Source organism: Pan troglodytes, chromosome 10 (genome assembly GCF_028858775.2).
Source record: "Pan troglodytes isolate AG18354 chromosome 10, NHGRI_mPanTro3-v2.0_pri, whole genome shotgun sequence".
NCBI lineage: Eukaryota > Metazoa > Chordata > Mammalia > Primates > Hominidae > Pan > Pan troglodytes.
Window position 1 is genome coordinate 103,418,225 of NC_072408.2, and position 23,566 is coordinate 103,441,790.

General features: G+C 37.9%; 1 protein-coding gene across 2 annotated transcripts in view; it reads left to right on the forward strand.

Annotated features, from left to right (window-relative positions):
- Positions 1 to 23,566, forward strand: part of CFAP54 (cilia and flagella associated protein 54) — a 389,038-nt gene that overhangs the window by 95,973 nt on the left and 269,499 nt on the right. For both annotated transcript variants that reach the window (XM_024348012.3, XM_024348013.3), the window contains 4 exons: positions 3,807 to 3,943; positions 6,552 to 6,699; positions 8,361 to 8,516; positions 12,724 to 12,846. In XM_024348012.3, the coding sequence (XP_024203780.3) occupies positions 3,807 to 3,943; positions 6,552 to 6,699; positions 8,361 to 8,516; positions 12,724 to 12,846 (564 nt within the window). The remainder of the gene's footprint in view (positions 1 to 3,806; positions 3,944 to 6,551; positions 6,700 to 8,360; positions 8,517 to 12,723; positions 12,847 to 23,566) is intronic.

Below are 23,566 nucleotides of genomic sequence, written 5' to 3' on the forward strand. Positions count from 1 at the left end.
AGCCACAGCGCCTGGCTGCAACTTGTTTTTAAACCTCACCTTTCTTTTTGCCTTTGGCCCCACATCTGGGCAGGATGATAAGAAGGCCTATGAGCTCTCCTCCTTATTTTGTGGCAGCAGGAAATTTAAACCTTACAGCCAGCATGGACTTTCCCCAGTCCTATCTCTCAACTCCTATGAAGGCCCAACCTGCTTTCTCCCTCTGCTTTGCCCAAGCCAGCCCAGACAGTCATGTGCCTGCCAAGCTTTCCCAAGAAGTCCCTTGTGTAAGCAATATACTTTCTCAAATTTTCCTGCTGTATGGAGTGTCGTCAGTCTTAACATCAGAACCAAACTTTGGATGGGGGCCCATCTTGCTTTGCAGGGGAGTCTCTAACAACCTTGTTATAGTCTAGTACAACTGCTGGGTGTCCTTCTCTGTGGGTAGAGGGATATTATCAGGAAAAGAGGATTTTTAAATTCACTCAACACATTATTTGAGTGCTTACTCTGTGCCAGGCATTGCCCCAGGTTAGTGACTCTAAAACTTGAGTGCACATAGGAATGACTTGGAGTACTGGTTAAGCAGATTGCTGAGTGCCACTGCCAGAGTTTATGATTCACTAGGCCTGAGTTTGGGTCTGGGAATTTGCATTTCTAACAAGTTCCTGGGTGATGCTGAGGCCCAGGGACCATACTTTGAGAACTGCTGTTCTAAGCAACGTGAACAGAATGCCATGGTAGGAGATAGGTAATAAACAATGACCACAGTAAACAAGTAAATTATCTAGTATTTCAGAAGATAATGAGTGCTATGGAAAAACCAAGTGGAGTATGTAAAACGAATTGGAAATGTGAAGTAGGGGAATGGAAGGTAGATTACAATATTAAATAGGGTGATCAAGGAAGGTGAGATTTAAGTAGAGACTTGAAGGAGTTGAGGGAATGGCTCTCTGGGGGAAGAGCATTTACAGAAGGAACAGCTAGAGCAAAAGCCCTAAGGTTTTCAGAAGTGTACCTGGTATGCTTGGTAAACAGCAGGAGGCTTGTGTGACTGGAGCAGAGGGACCCATGGAGAGTAAAAGGACAGGTCAAAGAGCTAAGACGTGAGTGGGTAGATGGGGAGCAGATCATGAAAAGACTTCCAGGGCATTATAGGGACTTTGGCTTTTGACTTGAGTGAAGTGGACAGCAATTGGACAGTTTGGAGTAGTGGTATGATGTAATGTGACTCCTGTTTTTAAAGGTTCACCCTGGCTGCTACATTGGAAATAGAATGTAAGGGGGTAGAGTGGCAGCACCATCCACTGCTGTAACCCAGTGAGAGGTGAAGGTGGCTTGGCCAGTGTGCTAGTAGCTGATGTGGTGAGAAGTAGTCAATGTTTGGACATGTTTTGAAGGAGGAGCTAACAAGAGTCCATAAAGAGAAAAATAAAAGATGACCCTAAGGTATTAGCTGACCAATTGAAAAGACAGAGTTGACATCAACTGAGTTGTGGAAGGCTGTGGGTGATGGAGGTTCGGGGGAGTGGGAGATCAGTTCAGTTCCAGGCATGTTGAGGTAAGATGTTTAGTGTATATGGAGAGAATTGTTGAGTAGTCAGTTAGATGTATGAATCTGGAGTTTGGGGAAGGGGTCTGGGCAGGAGAGGGATTTGAGAGTGATAAAACTATAGGACTAAGTGGTATCAATAAGAAATGAGGGTAGACAGAAAAGAGGAGCAGTTCACAGAGTGAACCCTGGGGCATACCAATATAAAGAGGCTGAGGAAAAGAAGTAAAAGGAAAACCAAGAGTGGAATTCTGGAAGCCAAGCGAAGATCAGGCATCAAAGAGGAGGTATCTACTGTACTTAATTATTTCATTAGTCTTTTAGTGCTTCTTTCTCATTTTCATTCATCCCCTCTAAAATCTGTTCTGCACATCACTACCAGGACCAGGTTAACCATTTTTGAACATGCTTATATCATGGCACTCCTCTGTTAAAGAAACCTCACAAAACCTTATGATTTTATAAACCTTAATTTTAATCACGGTATCTTTTCCTGTTTTGCAACGTTAACTGATGGAACAAAGAACATTATTTTAAAAAGGATACATTTTACAAGAAAAGAACAGTTAATTATAGTTTCACCAACCCTCTTACACATCATCTGTTATTGCTTTCCATGATAAACCTTAATAATTATATATTTTAATTATATGTATTTATATTTCAGTGACCACTTAGTACAGTTGAGTCATTTGATTAATGTAGCCCAGAAAAGTGACTCATTAACCACTCGAAGACTTGGCTTCACTATTTTTACTGACTGTCAGGCTCTGTACAAATTATTCTACTTTTCAATGTTCTGGTTTCCTCATTCACAAATAGGGATGGCAATAGAGCTCACTTCGTAGAACTTTGATGAAGAATAAATACAGCAATGCACATAAAGTGCTTAGTCCAGTACTTGACACCTTTAAATTCTTCCATCTGATTTTCAAGGCCTTCTGAAATCATGTCTCACTTGAACTTGTCCAATCTTATTACCCACTTGTTTCTTTCCATTTTTTTTTCATCTCAGACCTTGCAGGGATGAAATGTCTACTTTTTTTCTTTTTTCAAACTCTGACCTGCCTCTCCAGTCTCTCTTAAATGTATTTTAGAGTCATTTCCATTACTGGACCTTTTGGAGATTCTGTTTTAACTGTGCCGATCTGAATCTGATCTCTGCCTTAGGGTTCAACTCAAGCCCTGCCTTTTCCTTGAAATCTTCATGTCTCCTTTCCTAAAGCCTCTGCAATTATTATGTTATTCTTTGTAGTTTTTCTGTGATGTTATGGGTTTTATGCCTTTAACCTAATTCCAGTTTCATAGAGTTTGATACCATCTCTATCTAAACTTTGAAGAGTCTATCTCTACAGTGCCTAACACAGACTAGAAACTTCATAAAAGCTTACTGGTTGGAGATCATGAGTATTCATTGGCAGATTTGAGAGTTCTGGCCCTCTAAGTTATTCCCTGGAGTGGAGAATATTCTAGTAACTTGTCATTCACTTACTTCATTCCATGAGTGCATTTATACTTCATACCTTAGCTGTTTCCATAAAGGATTTGAAGCAGTGAGAACTCATTTGGTGAGATTTTATGTTGTTTTTTACATATTTAAATGGAGTGCTTTTTAGGAACGTCTTTAAAGAAATATATTCTACCATAAAAAATAGGTAAGTCAGTTTTTTTCTTTTGAACTTCTAGGCTTCACCAGTGAAATTATTTATTTTGCCTAATGTTAAATTTGTTAAACTTGAAACATATAATGTCTTCTTGGAAAGCTTCTCTGTTTTATTCTATACTCTTTTCAGCTCGTGTACTTTTTGTTACACAGAAGCTCTGAAAGTATCAGTCAGAACCAGAAAAGAATGAAGTATTTTTCACATATTGGGTTTAGGAAATCTGATTGTTTCTCTTGGAACAGATTGTTCATTATAACAGTATCTATAATAAATGGAGTGCACTGCTGAGATAGATGGAAATGAAATTAATTTGGCTCAGATGTGATCTTTGTTTTGCTTATGAGGATTTGAAACATCCTTACAGAGTTTCAAATTTCCATGCAATTTAGAAATAAAAGAGATTTCAAAAATGTACCTATCTCCCTTGCCATTGGCCATTACCTGACTATGGCACTATAGAACAGAACAGCAAATGTGAATGATTGTATCTGAAATGAGCGTGTGATATCACCTTATAAAATGCTGTCATAGATTGTATATTTTAAGAATTATTGTTTAAAACATTCATTCACGAATAAAATTATTACATAAATATGTGCTTTTTGTTACAGGTTGCCTATCAAGTTGGTAACTATGAATTGGCTAAGAAAGTTTTCTCACCAGTTTGGGATTATTTTGTTGCTTCGCCACTTCAGGATGAACAATCTGTTATTTGTTTAAGCAATATAATTACTATTACACAAAGAAGGTAATTAGAAATATTCTTCTAAAATATTAATTTGCTTATTGAAAATATAGATGCTGGATGCGAAGCCTGGAATTATTTTTAATATCATGTTCAGATAGTCCATATACAATCATTTCTAATAACTATTGTAATAAGAGTATGCATTGCAAGGTCTCATGTGCTTGTTAGAAACTTTCTTTCTTTCTTTTTTTTTTAATACTCACTCACTCTGTCACCCAGGCTGGAGTGCAGTGGCATGATCCTGGCTCACTGCAACCTCTGCCTCCTGGGCTGAGGTGATTCTCATGCCTCAGCCTCCCGAGTAGCTGGGATTACAGGTGTGCACCACCACGCCCTGCTAATTTTTGTATTTTTAGTAGAGATGGGGTTTTGCCATGCTGGCCAGACTGGTCTCGAACTCCTGGCCTCAAGTGATCTGCCCACCTCAGCCTTCCAAAGTGCTGAGATAACAGGCATAAGCCACCATGCCTGGCCAAGAAACTTTCTTTCTAGAGTCAGCAAAAACACTAGAGGCATAAGGTTGAAGGTTATGAAATAAAAATACCAACTACAAACCAAAGTAATATCAGTTATTTCATAAAACACAAATATTCATTGGGAACTTTTATACCAGAGAAAGGTCAAATTGGGGTTAAGGTTATGGTCTGACAGGTTGACTGTTAGGGTAAGAAGGCTTTTCTTTTGCTAGAAGGGGCTCCCAAGATTACACCATTGGCAACTGCAAATAGGCCAGTAGAAGCCATATAAAATTACTATCCTTTGTCTTTACTGCCATTTTCCTTAAAATAACAAAGTTTTGAAGCAGGCTCAGAAATGAGCATTACTGTAATTTCAGGCGGTCTCAACAAATTCAAAAGCAACAAGAATCTCCCTCACCTGGTTGTTAATGCCTGAAAGTTTTAAAATAAGGAGACAACCCTTCATTCCTCAATCAAAAATAATGAGCTTAAATATGCAAATATTGCTTCAGGCAAGGCGTTGATAATTTCATTCAAATAAAGAAATGCAGACTTAGCATTTTCTATGTACAAGGATGCTATGCGCTATGGGGGTATGGGTTTCAGAGGCATTTTAGAGGAGGAAGAGACAGGACTTAGATATTATGCGACTTGTGGAGATAAGAGAGAAAGGAGTGAAAAGTGACTGGGATTTCTAGTGTTAACTGACTGAGAAGTCTGTGACATTTACTAAGGGGATATGAGGGGTAGAACAAGTTCTTAGAGGAAGATGATTAATTTCATTGAGAATATTTTGAGTTTGGTTTTCCAGCAGGACGCCTTTGTGAATATGAGATGCCAGTAGGTTTATTTATCTAGTGCTGACACTCAGGAGAGCATCAAGGCTAGAGATACAGATTTAGAAATTGTCCATTGAGTTCATCATCAAGATCTTGAAAATGAATGGTATCTCCCAGGAAACGACTGTTTAACAGAAAAGACAGAAGGCCGGAATTGAACCCTAGGCATTGCTTAACATTTAGGGAGCAGAATTAGGAGATGGAACCAAGGAAGGATATTGAAAAGAAGCTGTCCAGAAAATGAAAGTCCAAGAAAGTGCATTGGTAGGGAAAGTGAAAGTATCACCAAAGAGGGACTGGCCAGAGATATTAAATATCAGTGCCAGGTCAGGCAGAGCAGCTGCTCAATAAAATGCCACAGAGAAGGTTGAGTAGAACACAAATGAAGAAGAGTTGGCAATTAGCAGGCCATTGGTGAATTCAAGAGAGCCACTTTTGTAGCATGATAGGCCAGAAATCATTTTGCAATTAGCTAAGGAAAAAAAAGAAAATGAAAAATCCTAACAAGCAAAGACCACTCATGTGAAGTTTGGTGGTAAAGAGGAGGAGAAGAGCAGGCAGAAGCTTAGTGGGGAGGCAGGCTGAAGGAAATAATTGTGGAGTGTGGAGAAAAGGCAGCCAGTAGAGAGGGAGAGACTGAATAAGAAAATGTAGGCGATGATAACACTATGGTGGTCGAGCCTGGAGGACATAAGAGCTTATGGGGTGGAAAGAACAAAGGATTTAGAAATATTTTTTTGTGTGTGTGGGGAATGTGAACAAGGAGACATCAGGGATAAATGGAATTGTTATTGAGATGCAGTAATGACTCAGTTGATGTAATTGAACATGAATTTGTACTGAAGCCCAGCTCCTAGTGGCTAAAGATTCCATTTGATTCATCTTTATACCTAAGGGTCTAGAACAGTGTCTTGTACATAGTAGGCATTCATCAATTGTTAGTTAGCGTGAATGAAAGAAAGAATGAGTGAGCAAAATCAGTAAGTGATCGTTGTCACAGAGATAGAAAAATTGGACAGTGACATCTAGATTCTGAAAATCTATAGTGATTTTGTTATCTTGATAAAAAATAACTTTATGTATTAGAACCCCCAAAATTGCCAGTAATTAATTTTGTGTATCTGTGACATAATATTTCAGTAGTTTAATTTTCTTAGTTGTGAGCTTGTCTGTGCAAGAATAGCTGTTCTAAATACTTTCGTTGCTTTTTTGGGATCTTTGTGTAGATACTGAGAACAAATCAATGTAAAAAGACCAGTTGACCTGCTAAATCAATTTATATTTATACCTACCATTTACTTCATATTGCAGATTACATTCAGATATTTTGGCAGAGACTTCTTCAATCCTCTTGTACCTTTTTCTTAGAAATATTTTTGTAACAAGTGACATCAAAATTAAAGAAGAAAATCTTTTCTGTGATAATATTAAAGGCAATGAGATTTTCCCATCTCAACAAGTAAGTGAATTAAAGTGAATAAAAACATGTCAGATTCACTGTATTTTTTTCTTGATGTTTTAAGATCATGTTTTTTGAGTGATTGCATAGCTTGTCTGGTGAATGGACTGAAAGGACATTGTATGATTATGCGACTTTATGTGATATTTCATATAAGTTTCACAGGCCTGAGTTCATGTTTTCTTCTCTTCTTTTCAATTTATCTCTTTTCCCCCTGTGTGTAAAAGTATTATATATTTCAGACATTTGAAAATATATAATGTATAAAGTGAAACCCGTTGTAATCTTATTACCTCTAAGAATACAACAATTTTGCTTTCATATAATTTCTCTAATTTAAGAACATATGCCTAGACAAATCTGTTATTATTATTTATGAAAATGGGATTATGATCTACTTGCTATTCTGCAACTTGCCTTTTTAACACTTTTATAATCTATCTTGCATATATTTTCATGCTGTTATTTATCAATCTGTCACATTTGTTTCAATTATAATATTGTCTTCATGGAGGCAGGAATGTAACCTATCTCCTATTGATAGATTCTCAGTGTGGTTATGAACATTGCTGTATGTACATCTGCAACTCTATAATGCTCTTGTATTTAGTAATGATCCTACATTATTTTTTTTCATTCCTGCTTGAAGTTCACTTTTCTTTCTCTCTTTCCTTCTTTAGGTATGGAGGTTTTAGCTGTCTATGTTTTTTACAGTTGCTATTTCCTACCCATCCATTAACTAATTAATTAATTAACCAAGACATTGTTACATGGGACTATGCCAGTTTCTGGGGATATAAAAGTGGAAAAAATGATTCTTTGCCCAAGACAAGTTCACTGTCCTGTAGAGCCCAAGTACTCACAACCATCTCAACCTGTTCCTACTAAATTGCCTTCAGTTTCTTCTTTCAGCGTATTCAATCTGAAAACAAAGACAATTTTCAAGTACTTCAATGAATTCCAGAATGCTAGACTACCTTTTTAGTAAAAACTGACTACATGGAAATTTCTGGTTACCACTCAGACAGTTTCTTTATACATAATCTTGAATATATATATATATATATATAGAAAAATAATGAAATCTTTCCCCAGGAAAGGAAAAAGAGGAGTAAGAAAGGCTAACTATTCTTTTTAAGTGGCATTTACTCTCAAAACCTTAACTTTACATTTTACTATCATTTAAATTTAAGTAGCAGAAGTATAATTAGCAGAAGCATAATAGGAGGTTAGCTTGGTTTACTGAAAATTTACCATTTTCTTTCAAATCAAAAAAGGAAATGAGAACCTGTTAATCAAATGGGGGCAATATTATAGAGATGTTATATATTTTAATTGTTAATATAATTTATATTTTTGAAAACTAGATTTTTTAAACATAAAAATATAGCCAAGTTTTTAGCTTATTGATAAAAAAAACTGGTTTCTGTTATGGTACTTGTATTGTTTTATAAAAAATTTTGAAGTTTAATTCTAAGATCGTGCTATCTATAGGTAGCATTATTGGAGAGTTAGAGTTGTTTCTGAATTTAGATTTTTTAAAATACAAACACTCATGTTGTTTTTAGCCAGAAGGATCACATTTTCTACCCATTCTCCGTAGAGACACGTACGCTAAGCACCTATGTTGAATCTGAGTAACAATGCCTGTTTCTTTACAGATTGCCAGACTGATTGAATGTGAGAGAGTATTAGTGGCATTGGAACTTAGCAACTTCCTAAATGATTCCAGCTATGCCCTTCAAGCTGTGACTCAATGTTATGGACTTCTTGCTCCCATAATTTATCACAATATTGTTTTGGTACCTGTTGTACAGGTAAGGGTATTCCTCTCCCCAAGAGAAGGGAATCTTTATAAAGGCAACTTAACAATTCATTTTAGAAAAGAAAAGCCATGCATCTCTTATAAAGGGCAAATAGGTCAGGAATCAGTATTATGAAATTTTAGGAATTAACTGAAAAACACTTTAATAAATTATATGTCTGGGCACATATAGATAAGGACATAAAATAGGTTTCTCTGAAAATATTCGTCCCTGTTCCTGTCCATATTTAAATATTGGCAATTTACCTTTCTAGAGTTTTAAAGTTATTTTAATTTTTATGTTCTTGTAGTGTCAGAAACAACATTTATTCAAGGCATATTGTTAAATCCATCATCTGGAGAAAAACATGGTGGGAGACCCAAGACAAAATACCTGGTGTCTTGGTGATGGAGGAGTTAGGATTTACAGAAAAAGGGTAGCTGAGACCTGGCTGAAGGGATTATATAGTTTTTCATGTTTCTTAACATATCACCATGGATTTAGTGGCTTGAAAGGACACTCATTTACGTTCTCATAGTTTCTGTGGGTTAAGAGGTTGAATATGGGTTAGCTGGGTCTTCTGTTTAGGGTCTTATGAGGTTGAAATCAAAGTCTTGGCCAGGGCTGTGATTTCATCTGAGGCTTGAGGTCCTTTTCTGAGTTCACTGTTATTGATAGAATTCATTTCCTTGAGGTTTTACATAGGAGGTCCTTAGCTCCTAAAGGCCAACTACTAATTCCTTGCCACATGGCCCTTCCACATCATGGCCCTTTGCCTTTTCAAGGCTGTTGGAGAGTCTCCTCCAGTATGCTGTGAGGAGCCTTATCTAGGGTAATGTAATCATGAGACTGATGAGCTTATCACATTCAGGAGCCCCACCCACACTCAAGGGGAAGGAATCATACAGGGCATGTACACCAGGGGGAAGAATCTTGGGGACCATCTTAGAATTCTGCTTACCACAGGAAAGTAATGAGAGATGTAAGATTTTGCTGCTGAGACTTGCAGAAAGTTATCGCCATCATTGTCACTGTCATTGTCAGCATCATGATCATCACTGACACATTTTTTGTCATCCCAGAAGATGTGAGTGAACTCACACAAAGTCCAAAAATTTTTAGTACATGATCGAGAAGACTAACTAGACAGCTTGAGTAACTTAAAAAAGATTCACCTTGGAGGGGCTCTACGGAGCATAGGTGTGTCTCCTTCTCCTACATTCCCTACAGCTGCTGGAGATCTGCCTCCAGAGTCTAAAATCTAGACTCATAGTTGGCAGCCTTCTGGGTCAGTTGTAAATAGATGGAGCATTTCTCTCAAGTGTGGAGTATGGTTCATCCAAAACCCAAAGGTGCCGACCTGGTATGGTCTTTCTTTTTAAAGGTGAGAGATGCCAGATGTCAGACCTACTTTGGAGGGGGTATCCCAGCCTCCCCCAGATATTTAATGTGGCAGCCCTCTGAATCTCCATTGAGTCTATTTTTACCCATTGGAAGGTGTTTATCAAGGTCTTCAATGTACTTCACATTTCTTGATCATTAAGTCTGAGTAACATGATGTCATTGATATAGTGGCCCAATGTTTTGTTTTGAGGAATGTCCAGAAAGTTCATATCCTTTCATATAAAATTATGTCAGAAGTTATAAGAATATTCATTGTCTTGGGACAAGACTTGAAATGCATACTTTCATCTGTCCAGTGTTAATGAGAACTCGGATAGAAAAGAAAACATTGGCTATATCAACGCATACCTTTTAATATGTGTTAGCTTAGCAAAGATACCACATTGGGAACAGCAGCTGCTCAATTGGCTGAGTTTACGGTAGTCCACTGTTACTTTCTAGAATCCCACTGATTCAGGATACCTTTGGCTAGAGAATGGATTATAGCTATGGGAAGTCTTAGGAAAGAAGTCTCTAATTGAATTGTATTGTTTGGAATTGGAAAAGATCAGTAGAACAGAGGGTAGTTTCCAGAAATAGGCCTCAATATATATGAGAATGTAATATATGACAGAGTTGTCATTCCCATTCAGTGGAAAGAGAATGGACATTTTTACTAAATGATGGTAAAATGTCTAGATATTCATCTGAGAGAAAATAGAGTTTGACCCCTATTTGTACCATGTACAAAAAGTCCAGATTTATCAAAGACTTAAGTGTAAAATAAAGCAAAAACTTTAGGAAAAATTTCCCAGGAGATGACGTGTGCAGTCCGGGGTTTGGGGGGAACATTTCTGACCAAGACTGAACTTCTAACAGCAACAAAGAACCTATGTGTAACAAAAAGGACTATAACAAAGATAGAAGAACATTTATAGATTTGGAAAAAAAATATCTCCAAATGCGACAGAGGGCAAGTATATATACATGTATAACAAAAAGTCTTACAAACTGACAATAACCTAATAGAAAAATAGGCACAGGATATGAATAAGCAGTTCACAGGAGAGCAAATCCAAGTGAGTGAGAAACATATGAAAAGATGCTCAAATTCTAAATACTCATAGAAATTCACATTAAATTAACAATGTAATATCACTGGCAGGATTGAAAGGATTTGCTGGTGAAGATGTGGGGCAATTGCATTCTCATTCATACATGGGGGAAATGTGAATTGTTACAAGCATTTGAATTTTGGTAAAGTAATTTTAATTTAAATTAAATTAAATCTAATTTTAAGCAAGATTAAAAACAAATATACCTGACACGGTAGTCCCTCTGCTAGTAATTTATCCTATAGAATAAAATTTTAATAAAATTAAAAATACATTTATCTGACACAGCAATTCTTCTGTTAGTAATTTATCTTATAGAATAAAACCTCCATTTGAAATAATGTCACTCCTAGTTCCACCTCTTGGTTCCTGGACCTGAGGAACCTACTGGGACACAGTGTTACATACTATCATTGGTTTAGAATGTATACTGTGTTCTGGAGGATGGTATCTCATCTTCACTGGGTATCATCTCAAAGCCGGCATCTTGATTGCTAATCATAGTTGGCAACTGAGCATGTAAAAGGGTATTTACTGTGACATTCTTGGTGTTGGCAAACAAGCGGGTGACAAAGAGAAGTAACAGTACCCCCAGATTGTACAACCATGAAAATGTGTACCATGAAGTCCTAGAAAAGGCTGAGTAAATAATGGCTGATCCACACCAAATAATATTATGCAGCCATTAGAAACAAACAATGAATTAGAGCTATACCTGTAGACTTACAGCATTTCTCACCAGACATGGTTGTCCAAAAACCATGTCTGGTGAGAAATGTTCACAACCAAAGATATGGTTGAAGGAAAAAATACACACTTCAGAAAAGTATTTATAAATCCCATTTTGTAAAACAACAACCCTCCTAGGTACATCATGTTTTTATACACATGTATGTATTTATATTTATATGAGCTTCGGGAAAACTCCAAAACTACTAGAGTGTTCACATGATTTAGGGATATGATATGGTAGCATGGGAGAGGCTGATTAGGGTGGGGAGGAATTTAAAAAGTCTTAGAGATGAGTGTACTGTAACAATAGTAACAGTATTGTTAGAATGAGAGCTTGAAGCAATTAATGTGCCCCCAAAGAACCAACATTCATATATTAATTTGTCCTTTGGGTTAATCTAAATGGTGAATGATTGATGCAATCTCACACTACTTTTGAAAAGCTAAACTTATTCGTCTAGCTCTTGATCAAATTTAAGATCATATAATATGAAGCAAGGAGAATAGGAAGTAAGTACCAATATTAGTTGATTTCCTGAGATATGAATGTTTGGTTTTAATTTTAAAGGAAACTATTATTTCAAGTACCTGGAATCACTATGTAATATTTAATATGCCATATAAGCTTCCATTTGGTTTTTCAAGGTCCTTCTATACCTGGATGTGATAGTTTTTCAAATACATGTCACATTCTGACTATACCTTTTATGATACTTATCAAAATATGCTTTGTTTTATAGTCATTTGTGTTTTTATTTTATTCTTTCCACTAATTTTCAAGTTGCTGTAGGTGAAGGACTAATCTCAAAATTGAATGTATCAACTTTATCTCAGTGTACTCTCCTTTATTCCTAATAAACAATTTATCAATAATTATTGATAACAAAATTTTATGTCTTAAAGCTTGCATTATTTGAATGGAACATTTTCTAATGAAATGAGTAAGGATGACATTTTAAAACAAAAATCATTGTGATTCTAATTTTTAGATCCTGATAAAGTGTATAGTGGTTTTGCAAGGACTACCAAGTATTGTCTGCTCGAAGAAACATACTGTGAGCTTTGAAAGTATACAACACATGATAGCTTGTTGTATTTTCTACATAACAAAGGTATTTATCTCATTCTTTATCTAGTATTATAATATTTAGGAGCAATGATGATTTGGAAAGTCTACTTTTAATCACAATAAGAACACTTTTAAAAATGGCACCCCAAAAGCATTTTTAGATCAAAAGCAAATGTAGAGGCCAAACATTACAGAATAGCAATCTGTTGTTGAACTTTTTGATGAAACTGTGGTGCTTCACAAACTAAAACTTGATGTTATTGAAATAGCATTAGTATATCTATCTATATATTTATTATTATACTTTAAGTTCTAGGCTACATGTGCACAACGTGCAGGTTTGTTACATAGGTATACATATGCCATGTTGGTTTGCTGCACCCATCAACTCGTCATTTACATTAGGTATTTCTCCTAATACTATCCCTCCCCCAGCCCCCCACCCCCCAGTAGGCCATGATGTGTGATGTTCCCCTTCCTGTGTCAATGTGTTCTCATTGTTCAGCTCCCACTTATGAGTGAGACCATATGGTGTTTGGTTTTCTGTCCTTGTGATATTTTGCTGAGAATGATGGTTTCCAGCTTCATCCATGTCCCTGCAAAGGACATGAACTCATCCTTTTTTATGACTGCATAGTATTCCATGGTGTATATGTGCCACATGTTCTTTATCCAGTCTATTATTGATGGACATTTGGGTTGGTTCCAAGTGTTTGCTGTCGTGAATAGTGCCATAATAAACATACGTGTGCATGTGTCTTTATAGCAGAATGATTTCGAGTCCTTTGGATATATACCCAATAATGGGATCACTGGGTCAAATGGTATTTCTAGTTCTAGATCCTTGAGGAATTGCCACACTGTCTTCCACAATGGTTGAACTAATTTACACTCCCATCAACAGTGTAAAAACGTTGTATTTCTCCACACCTTCTCCAGGATCTGTTGTTTCCTGACTTTTTAATGATCGCCATTCTAACTGGTGTGAGATGATATCTCATTGTGGTTTTGATATGCATTTCTCTGATGACCAGTGCTGATGAGCATTTTTCCATGTGTCTGTTGGCTGCATAAATGTCTTCTTTTAAGAAGTGTCTGTTCATATCCTTTGCCCACTTTTTGGGGTTGTTTTTTTTTTCTTGTAAATTTGTTTAAGTTCTTTGTAGATTCTAGATATTAGCCCTTTGTCAGATGGATAGATTGCAAAAATTTTCTCCCATTCTGTAGGTTGCCTGTTCACTCTGATGATAGTTTCTTTTGCTGTGCAGAAGTTCTTTAATTAGATTCCATTTTTCTATTTTGGCTTTTGTTGCCATTGCTTTTGGTGTTTTAGTCATGAAGTCTTTGCCCATGCCTATGTCCTGAATGGTATTGCCAGTTTTCTTCTAGGGTTTTTATGGTTTCAGGTCTTACATTTAAGTCTTTAATCCATCTTGAGTTAATTTTTGTGTAAGGTGTAAGGAAGGAATCCAGTTTCAGCTTTCTACATATGGCTAGCCAGTTTTCCCAGCACCATTTATTAAATAGGGAATCCTTTCCCCACTGCTTATTTTTTTCAGGTTTTTCAAAGATCAGATGGTTGTAGATGTGTGGTGTTATTTCTGAGTCCATTGGCCTATGTATCTGTTTTGGTACCAGTACCATGCTGTTTTGGTTACTGTAGCCTTGTAGTATAATTTGAAGTCAGGTAGAGTGATGCCTCCAGCTTTGTTCTTTTTGCTTAGGATTGTCTTGGCTATGTGGGCTCTTTTTTGATTTCCTATAAAACTTAAAGTAGTTTTTTCCCAATTCTGTGAAGAAAGTCATTGGTAGCTTGATGGGGATGGCACTGAATCTATAAATTACCTTGGGCAATATGGCCATTTTCACGATATTGATTCTTCCTATCCATGAGCATGGAATGTTCTTCCATTTGTTTGTGTCCTCTTTTATTTCGTTGAGCAGTGGTTTGTAGTTGTCCTTTGGATTCCTAGATATTTTATTCTCTTTGTAGCATTTGTGAATGGGAGTTCACTCATGATTTGACTCTCTGTTTGTCTGTTAGTGGTGTATAGGAATGCTTGTGATTTTTGCACATTGATTTTGCATTCTGAGACTTTGCTGAAGCTGCTTATCAGCTTAAGGAGATTTTGGGCTGAGATGATGGGGTTTTCTAAATATACAATCATGTCATCTGCAAACAGAGACAATTTGACTTCCTCTTTTCCTAATTGGATACCCTTTATTTCTTTCTCTTACCCGATTGACCTGGCCAGAATTTCCAATACTATGTTGAATAGGAGTGGTGAGAGAGGGCATCCTTGTCTTGTGCTCCTTTTCAAAGGGAATGCTTCCAGTTTTGCCCATTCAGTGATATTGGCTGTGGGTTTGTCATAAATAGCTCTTATTATTTTGAGATACATTTTATCAATATCTAGTTTATTGAGAGTTTTTGACATGAAGGGCTGTTGAATTTTGTCAAAGGCCTTTTCTGCATCTATTGAGATAATCATGTGGTTTTTGTCCTTGGTTCTGTTTATGTGATAGATTACATTTACTGATTTGTGTATGTGAACCAGCCTTGCATCCCAGGGATGAAGCCCACTTGATCGTGGTGGATAAGCTTTTTGATGTGCTGCTGGATTTGGTTTGCCAGCATTTTATTGAGGATTTTCACATCGATGTTCATCAGGGATAATGGCCTGAAATTCTCTTTTTTGTTGTGTCTCTGCTAGGCTTTGGTATCAGGATGATGCTGACCTCATAAAATGAGTTAGGGAGGATTCCCTCTTTTTCTATTCATTGGAATAGTTTCAGAAAGAATGGTGCCAGCTCCTCCTTCTACCTCTGGTAGAATTCGGCTGTGAATCCATCTGGTCCTGGACTTTTTTTTGGTTGGTATGCTATTAATTATTACCTCAATTTCGGAACCTGTTATTGATGTACTCAGAGATTCAACTTCTTCCTTGTTTAGTCCTGAGAGGGTGTATGTGTCCAGGAATTTATCCATTTCTTCTAGATTTTCTAGTTTATTTGCATAGAGGTGTTTATAGTATTCTTTGCTGGTAGTTTGTATTTCTGTGGGATTGGTGGTGATATCCCCTTTATCATTTTTTATTGCATCTATTTGATTCTTCTCTCTTTTCTTCTTTATTAGTCTTGCTAGCAGTCTATCAATTCTGTTGATCTTTTAAAAAAACGAGCTCCTGGATTCATTGATTTTTTGAAGGCTTTTTTGTGTCTCTATCTCCTTCAGTTCTACTCTGATCTTACTTATTTCTTGTCTTCTGCTAGCTTTTGAATGTGTTTGCTCTTGCTTCTCTATTTCTTTTAATTGTGATGTTAGGGTGTCAATCTTAGATCTTCCCTGCTTTCTCTTGTGGGCATTTAGTGCTATAAATTTCCCTCTACACACTGCTTTAAATGTGTGCCAGAGATTCTGATATGTTTTGTCTTTGTTCTCATTGCTTTCAAAGAAGATCTTTATTTCTGCCTTCATTTTGTTATTTACCCAGCAGTCATTCAGGAGCAGGTTGTTCAGTTTCCATGTAGTTGTGCAATTTTGAGTGAGTTTCTTAATCCCGAGTTCTAATTTGATTGCACTCTGGTCTGAGAGACAGTTTGTTGTGATTTCTGTTCTTTTACATTTGCTGAGGAGTGTTTTACCTCCAATTATGTGGTCAATTTTAGAATAAGTGCAATGTGGTGCCGAGAAGAATGTATATTCTGTTGATTTGGGGTGGAGAGTTCTGTGGATGTCTATTAGGTCTCCTTGTTCCAGAGATGAGTTCAAGTCCTTGATATCCTTGTTAATTTTCTCTCTCATTGATCAGTCTAATATAGACAGTGGGGTGTTAAAGTCTGCCATCATTATTGTGTGGGAGTCTAAGTCTCTTTGTAGGTCTCTAAGAGCTTGCTTTATGAATCTGGGTGCTCCTGTATTGGGTGCATATATATTTAGGATAGTTACCTCATTTTGTTGAATTGATCCCTTTACCATTATTTAATGGCCTTCTTTGTCTCTTTTGATCTTTGTTGGTTTAAAGCCAGTTTTATCAGAGACCAGGATTGCAACCCCTGCTTTTTTTTGCTTTCTGTTTGCTTGGTAGATCTTCCTTCATCCCTTTATTTTGGGACTATGTGTGTCTTTGCATGTAAGATGGGTCTCCTGAATACAGCACACCGATGGGTCTTGACCCTTTATCCAATTTGCCAGTCTGTGTCTTTTAATTGGAGCACTTAGCCTGTTTACATTTAAGGTTAATATTGTTATGTGTGAATTTGATCATGTCATTACAATGCTAGCTGTTTATTTTGCCCGTTAACTGATGCACTTTCTTCATAGTGTCAATGGTCTTTACAATTTGGCATGTTTTTGCAGTGGCTGGTACCAGTTGTTCCTTTCTATGTTTAGTGCTTCCTTCAGGAGCTCTTGTAAGGGAGGCCTGGTGGTGACAGAATCTCTCAGCATTTACTTGTCTGTAAGGGATTTCATTTCTCCTTACTTTTGAAGCTTAGTTTGGCTGGATATGAAATTCTGGTTTGAAAATTCTTTTCTTTAAGAATGTTCAATATTGTCCCCCACTCTCTTCTGGCTTGTAGGGTTTCTGCCAAGAGATCCACTGTTAGTCTGATGGGTTTCCCTTTGTGGGTAACCCTACCTTTCTCTCTGGCTGCCCTTAACATTTTTTCCTTCATTTCAACTTTAGTGTATCTGACAATTATGTGTCTTGGAGTTGCTCTTCTTGAGGAGTATCTTTGTGGCGTTCTCTGTATTTCCTGAATTTGAATGTTGGACTGCCTTGCTAGGTTGGGGAAGTTCTCCTGGATAATATCCTGCAGAGTGTTTTCCAACTTCATTCCATTCTCCCGTCACTATCAGGTACACCAATCAGACGTAGATCTGGTCTTTTCACATAGTCCCATATTTCTTGTAGGCTTTGTTCGTTTCTTTTTACTCTTTTTTCTCTAATCTTGTCTTCTCCCTTTATTTCATTACTTTGACTTTCAATCACTGATATCCTTTCTTCCACTTGATCGAATTGGCTACTGAAGCTTGTTTATGCTTCACACAGTTCTTGTACTGTGGTTTTCAGCTACATCAGGTCATTTAAGGTCTTCTCTACACTGTTTATTCTAGTTAGCCGTTCGTCTAACCTTTTTTCAAGGTTTTTAGCTTCCTTGCGGTGGGTTAGAACGTGTTTCTTTAGGTTGGAGAAGTTTGTTATTACTGACCTTCTGAAGCCTACTTCTGTGAACTCATCAAACTCATTCTCCATCTGGTTTTGTTCCCTTGCTGGTGAGGAGTTGTGTTCCTTTGGAGAAGAGGCGTTCTGTTTTTTGGAATTTTTAGCCCTTCTGCTCTGGTTTCTCCCCATCTTTGTGGTTTTATCTAACTTTGGTCTTTGATGTTGGTGACCTACAAATGGGGTTTTGGTGTGGATGCCCTTTTTGTTGATGTTGATGCTATTCCTTTCATTTGTTAGTTTTCCTTCTAATAGGCCCCTCAGCTGCAGTTCCGTTGGAGTTTGCTGGAGGTCCACTCCAGACCCTGTTTGCCTGGGCATCACCAGTGGAGGCCGCAGAACAGCAAATATTGCTGCCTGATCGTTCCTCTGGAAGCTTCGTTCCAGAGGGGCACCTGCCTGTTTGAGGTGTCTGTTGGCCCTACTGGCAGGAGGTGTCTCCCAGTCAGGTTACACAGGGGTCAGGGACCCACTTGAGGAGGCAGTCTGTCCATTATCGGAGCTCAGTCGCCATGCTGGGAGAACCACTGCTCTCTTCAGAGCTGTCAGGCAGGGACATTTAAGTCTGCCAAAGCTGTCTGCTGCCTTTTATTCAGATATGCCCTGCCCCTAGAGGTGGAATCTAGAGAGGCAGTAGGCCTTGCTGAGTGTGGTGGGCTCTGCCCAGTTTGAGCTTCCCTGCCACTTTGTTTACACTGTGAGCATAGAACCACCTACTCAAGCCTCAGCAGTGGTGGATGTCCTTCTGCCTGCCAAGCTCTAGCATCCCAGGTTGATCTCAGACTGCTGTGCTAGCAGCGAGCAAGGCTCCATGGGCATGGGACCTGCCAAGCCAGGCATGGGAGGGAATCTCCTGGTCTGCTGGTTGCAAAGACCATGGGAAAAGTGCAGTATTTGGGCAGAAGTGTACCGTTCCTCCAGGTATAGTCACTCATGGCTTCCCTTGTCTAGGAAAGGTAAATCCCCCAAACCCTTGTGCTTTCTGGGTGAGGTGACACCCTGCCCTGCTTTGGCTGGCCCTCCATGGGCTGCACCCACTGTCCAACCAGTCCCAATGAGATAAACCAGGTACCTCAGTTGGAAATGCAGCAATCACCTGTCATCTGGGTTGATCTTGCTTGGAGCTGTAGACTGGAGCTGTTCCGATTCAGCCATCTTGGAAGCGACTGCATTTGTATATTTTATAGGCATTATATATGGTCACACAGAACATATTTGTTTAAACCCTAAAACATTAATTATATGTTTATTATACTGCAGTAAACCTGCATATCATCTTATCAGGTTGTGATTTTAGTGGAACCTGCAGGCAGACTTTAAGTATCTTAACCCAGCCATTGAGATAGTGGGGCTTAGAAGGTATCAAGAAACCAAACAGCTGGATTATAAGTGAAGAGTCAGTCAGTAATGGAGGGGTGTGTTAATCTCATGACATTAGAATGTAAACAATAATGTTAGACCTGAAGGAAAGGGCTGACTAGGCAGACTCTAAGGACAATTCTGAGATTGGTGTGCAGGACCCTGAACTCAACAAAGGACAAACTGGAGAGGTGAATTCAGACTGTGCCAGTCAAGAGTACTGTATCTGGACATCTAAACCCAGGAGAAGACATAGGCAAGAGTGTGGTCAGAATAGAAACAGATTTTTCATTTTTGTTTCATTCCTTCATTCAATATGTATTTACGATTACCTATTTGTGTCAGGCACTGGTTTGGGCTCTTGACATATGCATGAAGAATTAAAGAGAAGTCCATAGTAATTGTAGGAGGAGAAGAATGAATCATGAATGACACCCAGGTTTCTAGCTTAGGTGATGAACGGATGGTGGTGACACAACAGAGATGCAGGAAGATGACCACTAAGGGATAGGATGATTGGGGAAGGCTTCACTCTGGGGATGAGACTTAGGTATGCTCTGAGCAAGAGTTACAAACTCAAATGCCTACTGAGACCAAGCAGGTAAAATAATTGGTGAATTGGTTGAATGTAAGACAAGGTTTGTTGGGTCCTGAGACAAACTAGAGATTAGGTGTACCTACCTGTAGGCATCCTTTATTTAAAAAGAAACCAACATCATCTCACAGAGCTTGTGATTTATTGGGGGTGGGGGTGACAAAAAACAAACATACGCATAAAATACAATTTCATGAAGCTTTAAGTGTTATAAGCAAAAAGAAAAGCATTTAAAGGAGATAGATTTATGGAGCTGAGCCTATTTTAGACAGGATGACCCTGTAGCAAGAGGAAGAGTAGAGCTGAGACAGATGGAGGAGGAACAGCTTTGTTGGCAGAGGGCATGAAGGACTATGCAAGTGAATAGACTTAGAGGTTCATGACCAATTTTAGCCTACAGTTGAGTGGGCAGGTTTCAGCAGGGCAGACCATTCATGTGGAGCAATGGATTCCCAACCTGTTGACTTGAGAGTTATTGTAAGAGGTCTATATAGCCATAGTCGTGCTTACCGTTGTCTGTAAACAGAATCACTGTATTCCCACGTGTTTTGTGTTTGTTACAAAAATATGGGAAAACAATTAAAATAGTTAACTAAATTTATTTAGGCTTTAATGAGAAGAAATACTAGAAAGTATTTATTGTAGCTCAAAGGCTTGCAGGAAGGCTATTTGTTTTAAGATAAAGAGATGAGGAATTCCGAATAGACAGCAGCTTAATCACACATCCCCGACTTTTCTCTTTTTCAATTTTTATTTTGGCAGATTATAGTAGCCTGAGCAGGCCAGTTGGTAAAGGCTGGAGGGGGTATCTTAGGCCAGGATATCTGAGAAAAAGGCTTTTTATGGAACCTCATTCACCTTGGAAACGAGAAGGAACTGAGACAAGAGGCAGAGAGGTCAGCTTGTTTGTTCTCGTTGCTTGGCTCAAAGACCAGCATTGTGTGGTTCCTCAAAGGCTTTCATTGACAGAATCCAGTGATTCCCTCAAAGAAGGTCCATATCTGCCTGCCTGTTTTTGTGTGGTTCTCATAGGACCTTTGCAGTTTGAACAGAGATCTGGAAGAATGCTGTGTAGGTGAGCTCATTTGAGCCATTGCTTTAGTTAGGATGTAAGCTTGCTTCTGTGGAGGTCTTGCAACAGAGAGGCTTCTACCCTCCACCTTAGCAAAGAAGCCATTATTTGCTCTCTGTTCATGGCCTGACCTCGAGAGCAGGAAATAATATTTGTTCCATTGCTCACTGACTTACCAGTGCTGGAGAGACTGCTATGACCTGGTCTGTGTAGATGCTGAGGGAACATAAGCCATTAGCAGGAAGAAAAAAGCAATTACTCCCTGAAGGAGACTCAATACTCCAAGGGAAGAAGAGCAAGCCAGACACCAAAATCATTGTGGTTTTACTCTCATCATGTTGGAAAAAGACTAGAGAAGACTTGGTTAAAAAAAAAAAAAGGCAGAGAACACTTTTAAGGAGATACAATCATGTGATCTAAAAGAAAACAAACAAAAATAACCCTTCTGTAACTGAACAAATGAATTTGATTTTTGATTAAAAAATCAAATAGATGAAGATTATGGTTATGGTATTTCTTGAGTCAAATCTGAAAGCTCAAGAAATACCCCTTCCAACATAGTACAGAATTACCTAGAGGTGGTAAATGAATTCAAAAGGCAGATCCAGAAGTCATAACATGAAAACAAAAGAAGTCTGGAGGTAGAAAAGAAAAGCAAATGCAGAAGGAATAGGCTTCCTGAGTCCCAGGCAGGATTAATATAAGAATACATACGGAAATACATGTGGGTGATATCCCTGAAGTCAAAGGATAAGGACAAATCTTAAAGTTTTGTGACCCAAAGAACATTTATTTGCAATGGAAAGAGAATCAATTAGCTTCAGACTTTTTTTTTTTTAATCAGTGATGCTGGAAGTTAAAACACTGGAACAACATTTGTAGAATCCTGAGGGAAAAAGACCGAGGTCCAAAAATTAATATCCAGGAAAGATATCATTCATTTGTCAGGGCAAAATAAACATTTTCAGAAGTGCGGGCATTTAAAAAGTATTCTGCCCATGTACTTATCTGAGGAAAACACTTGAGGAAATACTCTATCAAATGACAATTGATTCAGAACAGAAATCCCAAGACAGGGAAAGACGAAAAGGAGAGGAATAATGGGAGCAATGAATCTTGCAATATATGTATTATTAAAATTAATTAGATAATAATGATGTGACTAGGACTTTGTAATATAAATGCTAAGTAGGGATTCTTTAAAGAGAAGAGTCATTCTTGAAAGAAAAATTTATTAGTAACCTAGACCTAAAACTTCCATTGTGTTTGGCGTAAGGAGAGGTATGAGCAGGTAAAGATTTTTGGTGCATGGTTGTGCGTTTTATATATGCATATACACACACACACACACACACACGCACACACATACATATAAAATTATTTTTTGATAGAATATAAATGTGTCTCTCTATATACATGTTTAAAGGTGACTCAGAGAAATATGTGACCATGAGCAGAACTTTACAGCATAGTAGGACTTCTTTTTTTTTTTTTTTTGAGGCAGAGTCTCACTCTATCACTCAGGCTGGAGTGCAGTGGCTCAATCTCAGCTCACTGCAACCTCTGCCTCTCCAGTTCAAGTGATTCTCATGCCTCAGCCTCCTGAGTAGCTGGGCTTACAGGCATGCACCACTACGCCCGCCTAGTTTTTGTATTTTTAGTAGAGACTGGGTTTCACCATGTGGTCCAGGCTGGTCTCGAACTTCTGACCTCAGGTCATTCGCCCGCCACACCCTCCCAAACTGCTGGGATTACAGGCGTGAGCCACCACGCCCAGCTGCATAGTAGGACTTCTAAACTGACAGGGAGGAAAAAATGAACAGAGAGGAATAAGAGAGAGAAAACAGGAACAGGAAAAACTGACAGGCAGGGAGAAAAAATGGCTAATTTTCGGCAAAAGTAAGAAGGAAAAAGAGAAGATATAAGATGGAAGGAATATAATTAAGTATATTGATCACTTCACTGAAAGTGAAGGAATTCAGAAGACAGAAATTACCAGATGGGCTAAAAAGTTAGGTTCAAATGTATACTATTTCAAGAAACAGTCCTAAAACACGATGACAAACAATGCTTGAAAAAATGAATGGATAGACAGTGGTACTGGGAAAATGCAAACAAAGGAGGAGTGGCAATTTTCATATCAGAAAAAGCAGAGTTCAGGGCCCAAAATATTAATCAGAACAGAGAGTGTTTATGTAGTGTCCTTCAAATCTGTTCTGTCAGATCACCCTTCTCTGCTCCTGAATGGCATTTGTTCACTTTCTGGTCTTAGGACAGTCTCATTGTCAAGTATTAAAAATCGAGTCTGAATTAAAACAAAACTTGAATTTTTTGCAATAGCAAGGTAAAGGAGACAAATAAGATTATATGAAAAATGCCACAAAGGCATTTGATAACACTTAGTAACCTTCCTAATAAAATTTCTAATAAATTAGGAAAGGAAAGAAGCTATTGAATAATGACAAAGACATTTACCAACATTTTACAGCAAATATCATACTGAATGGCAATT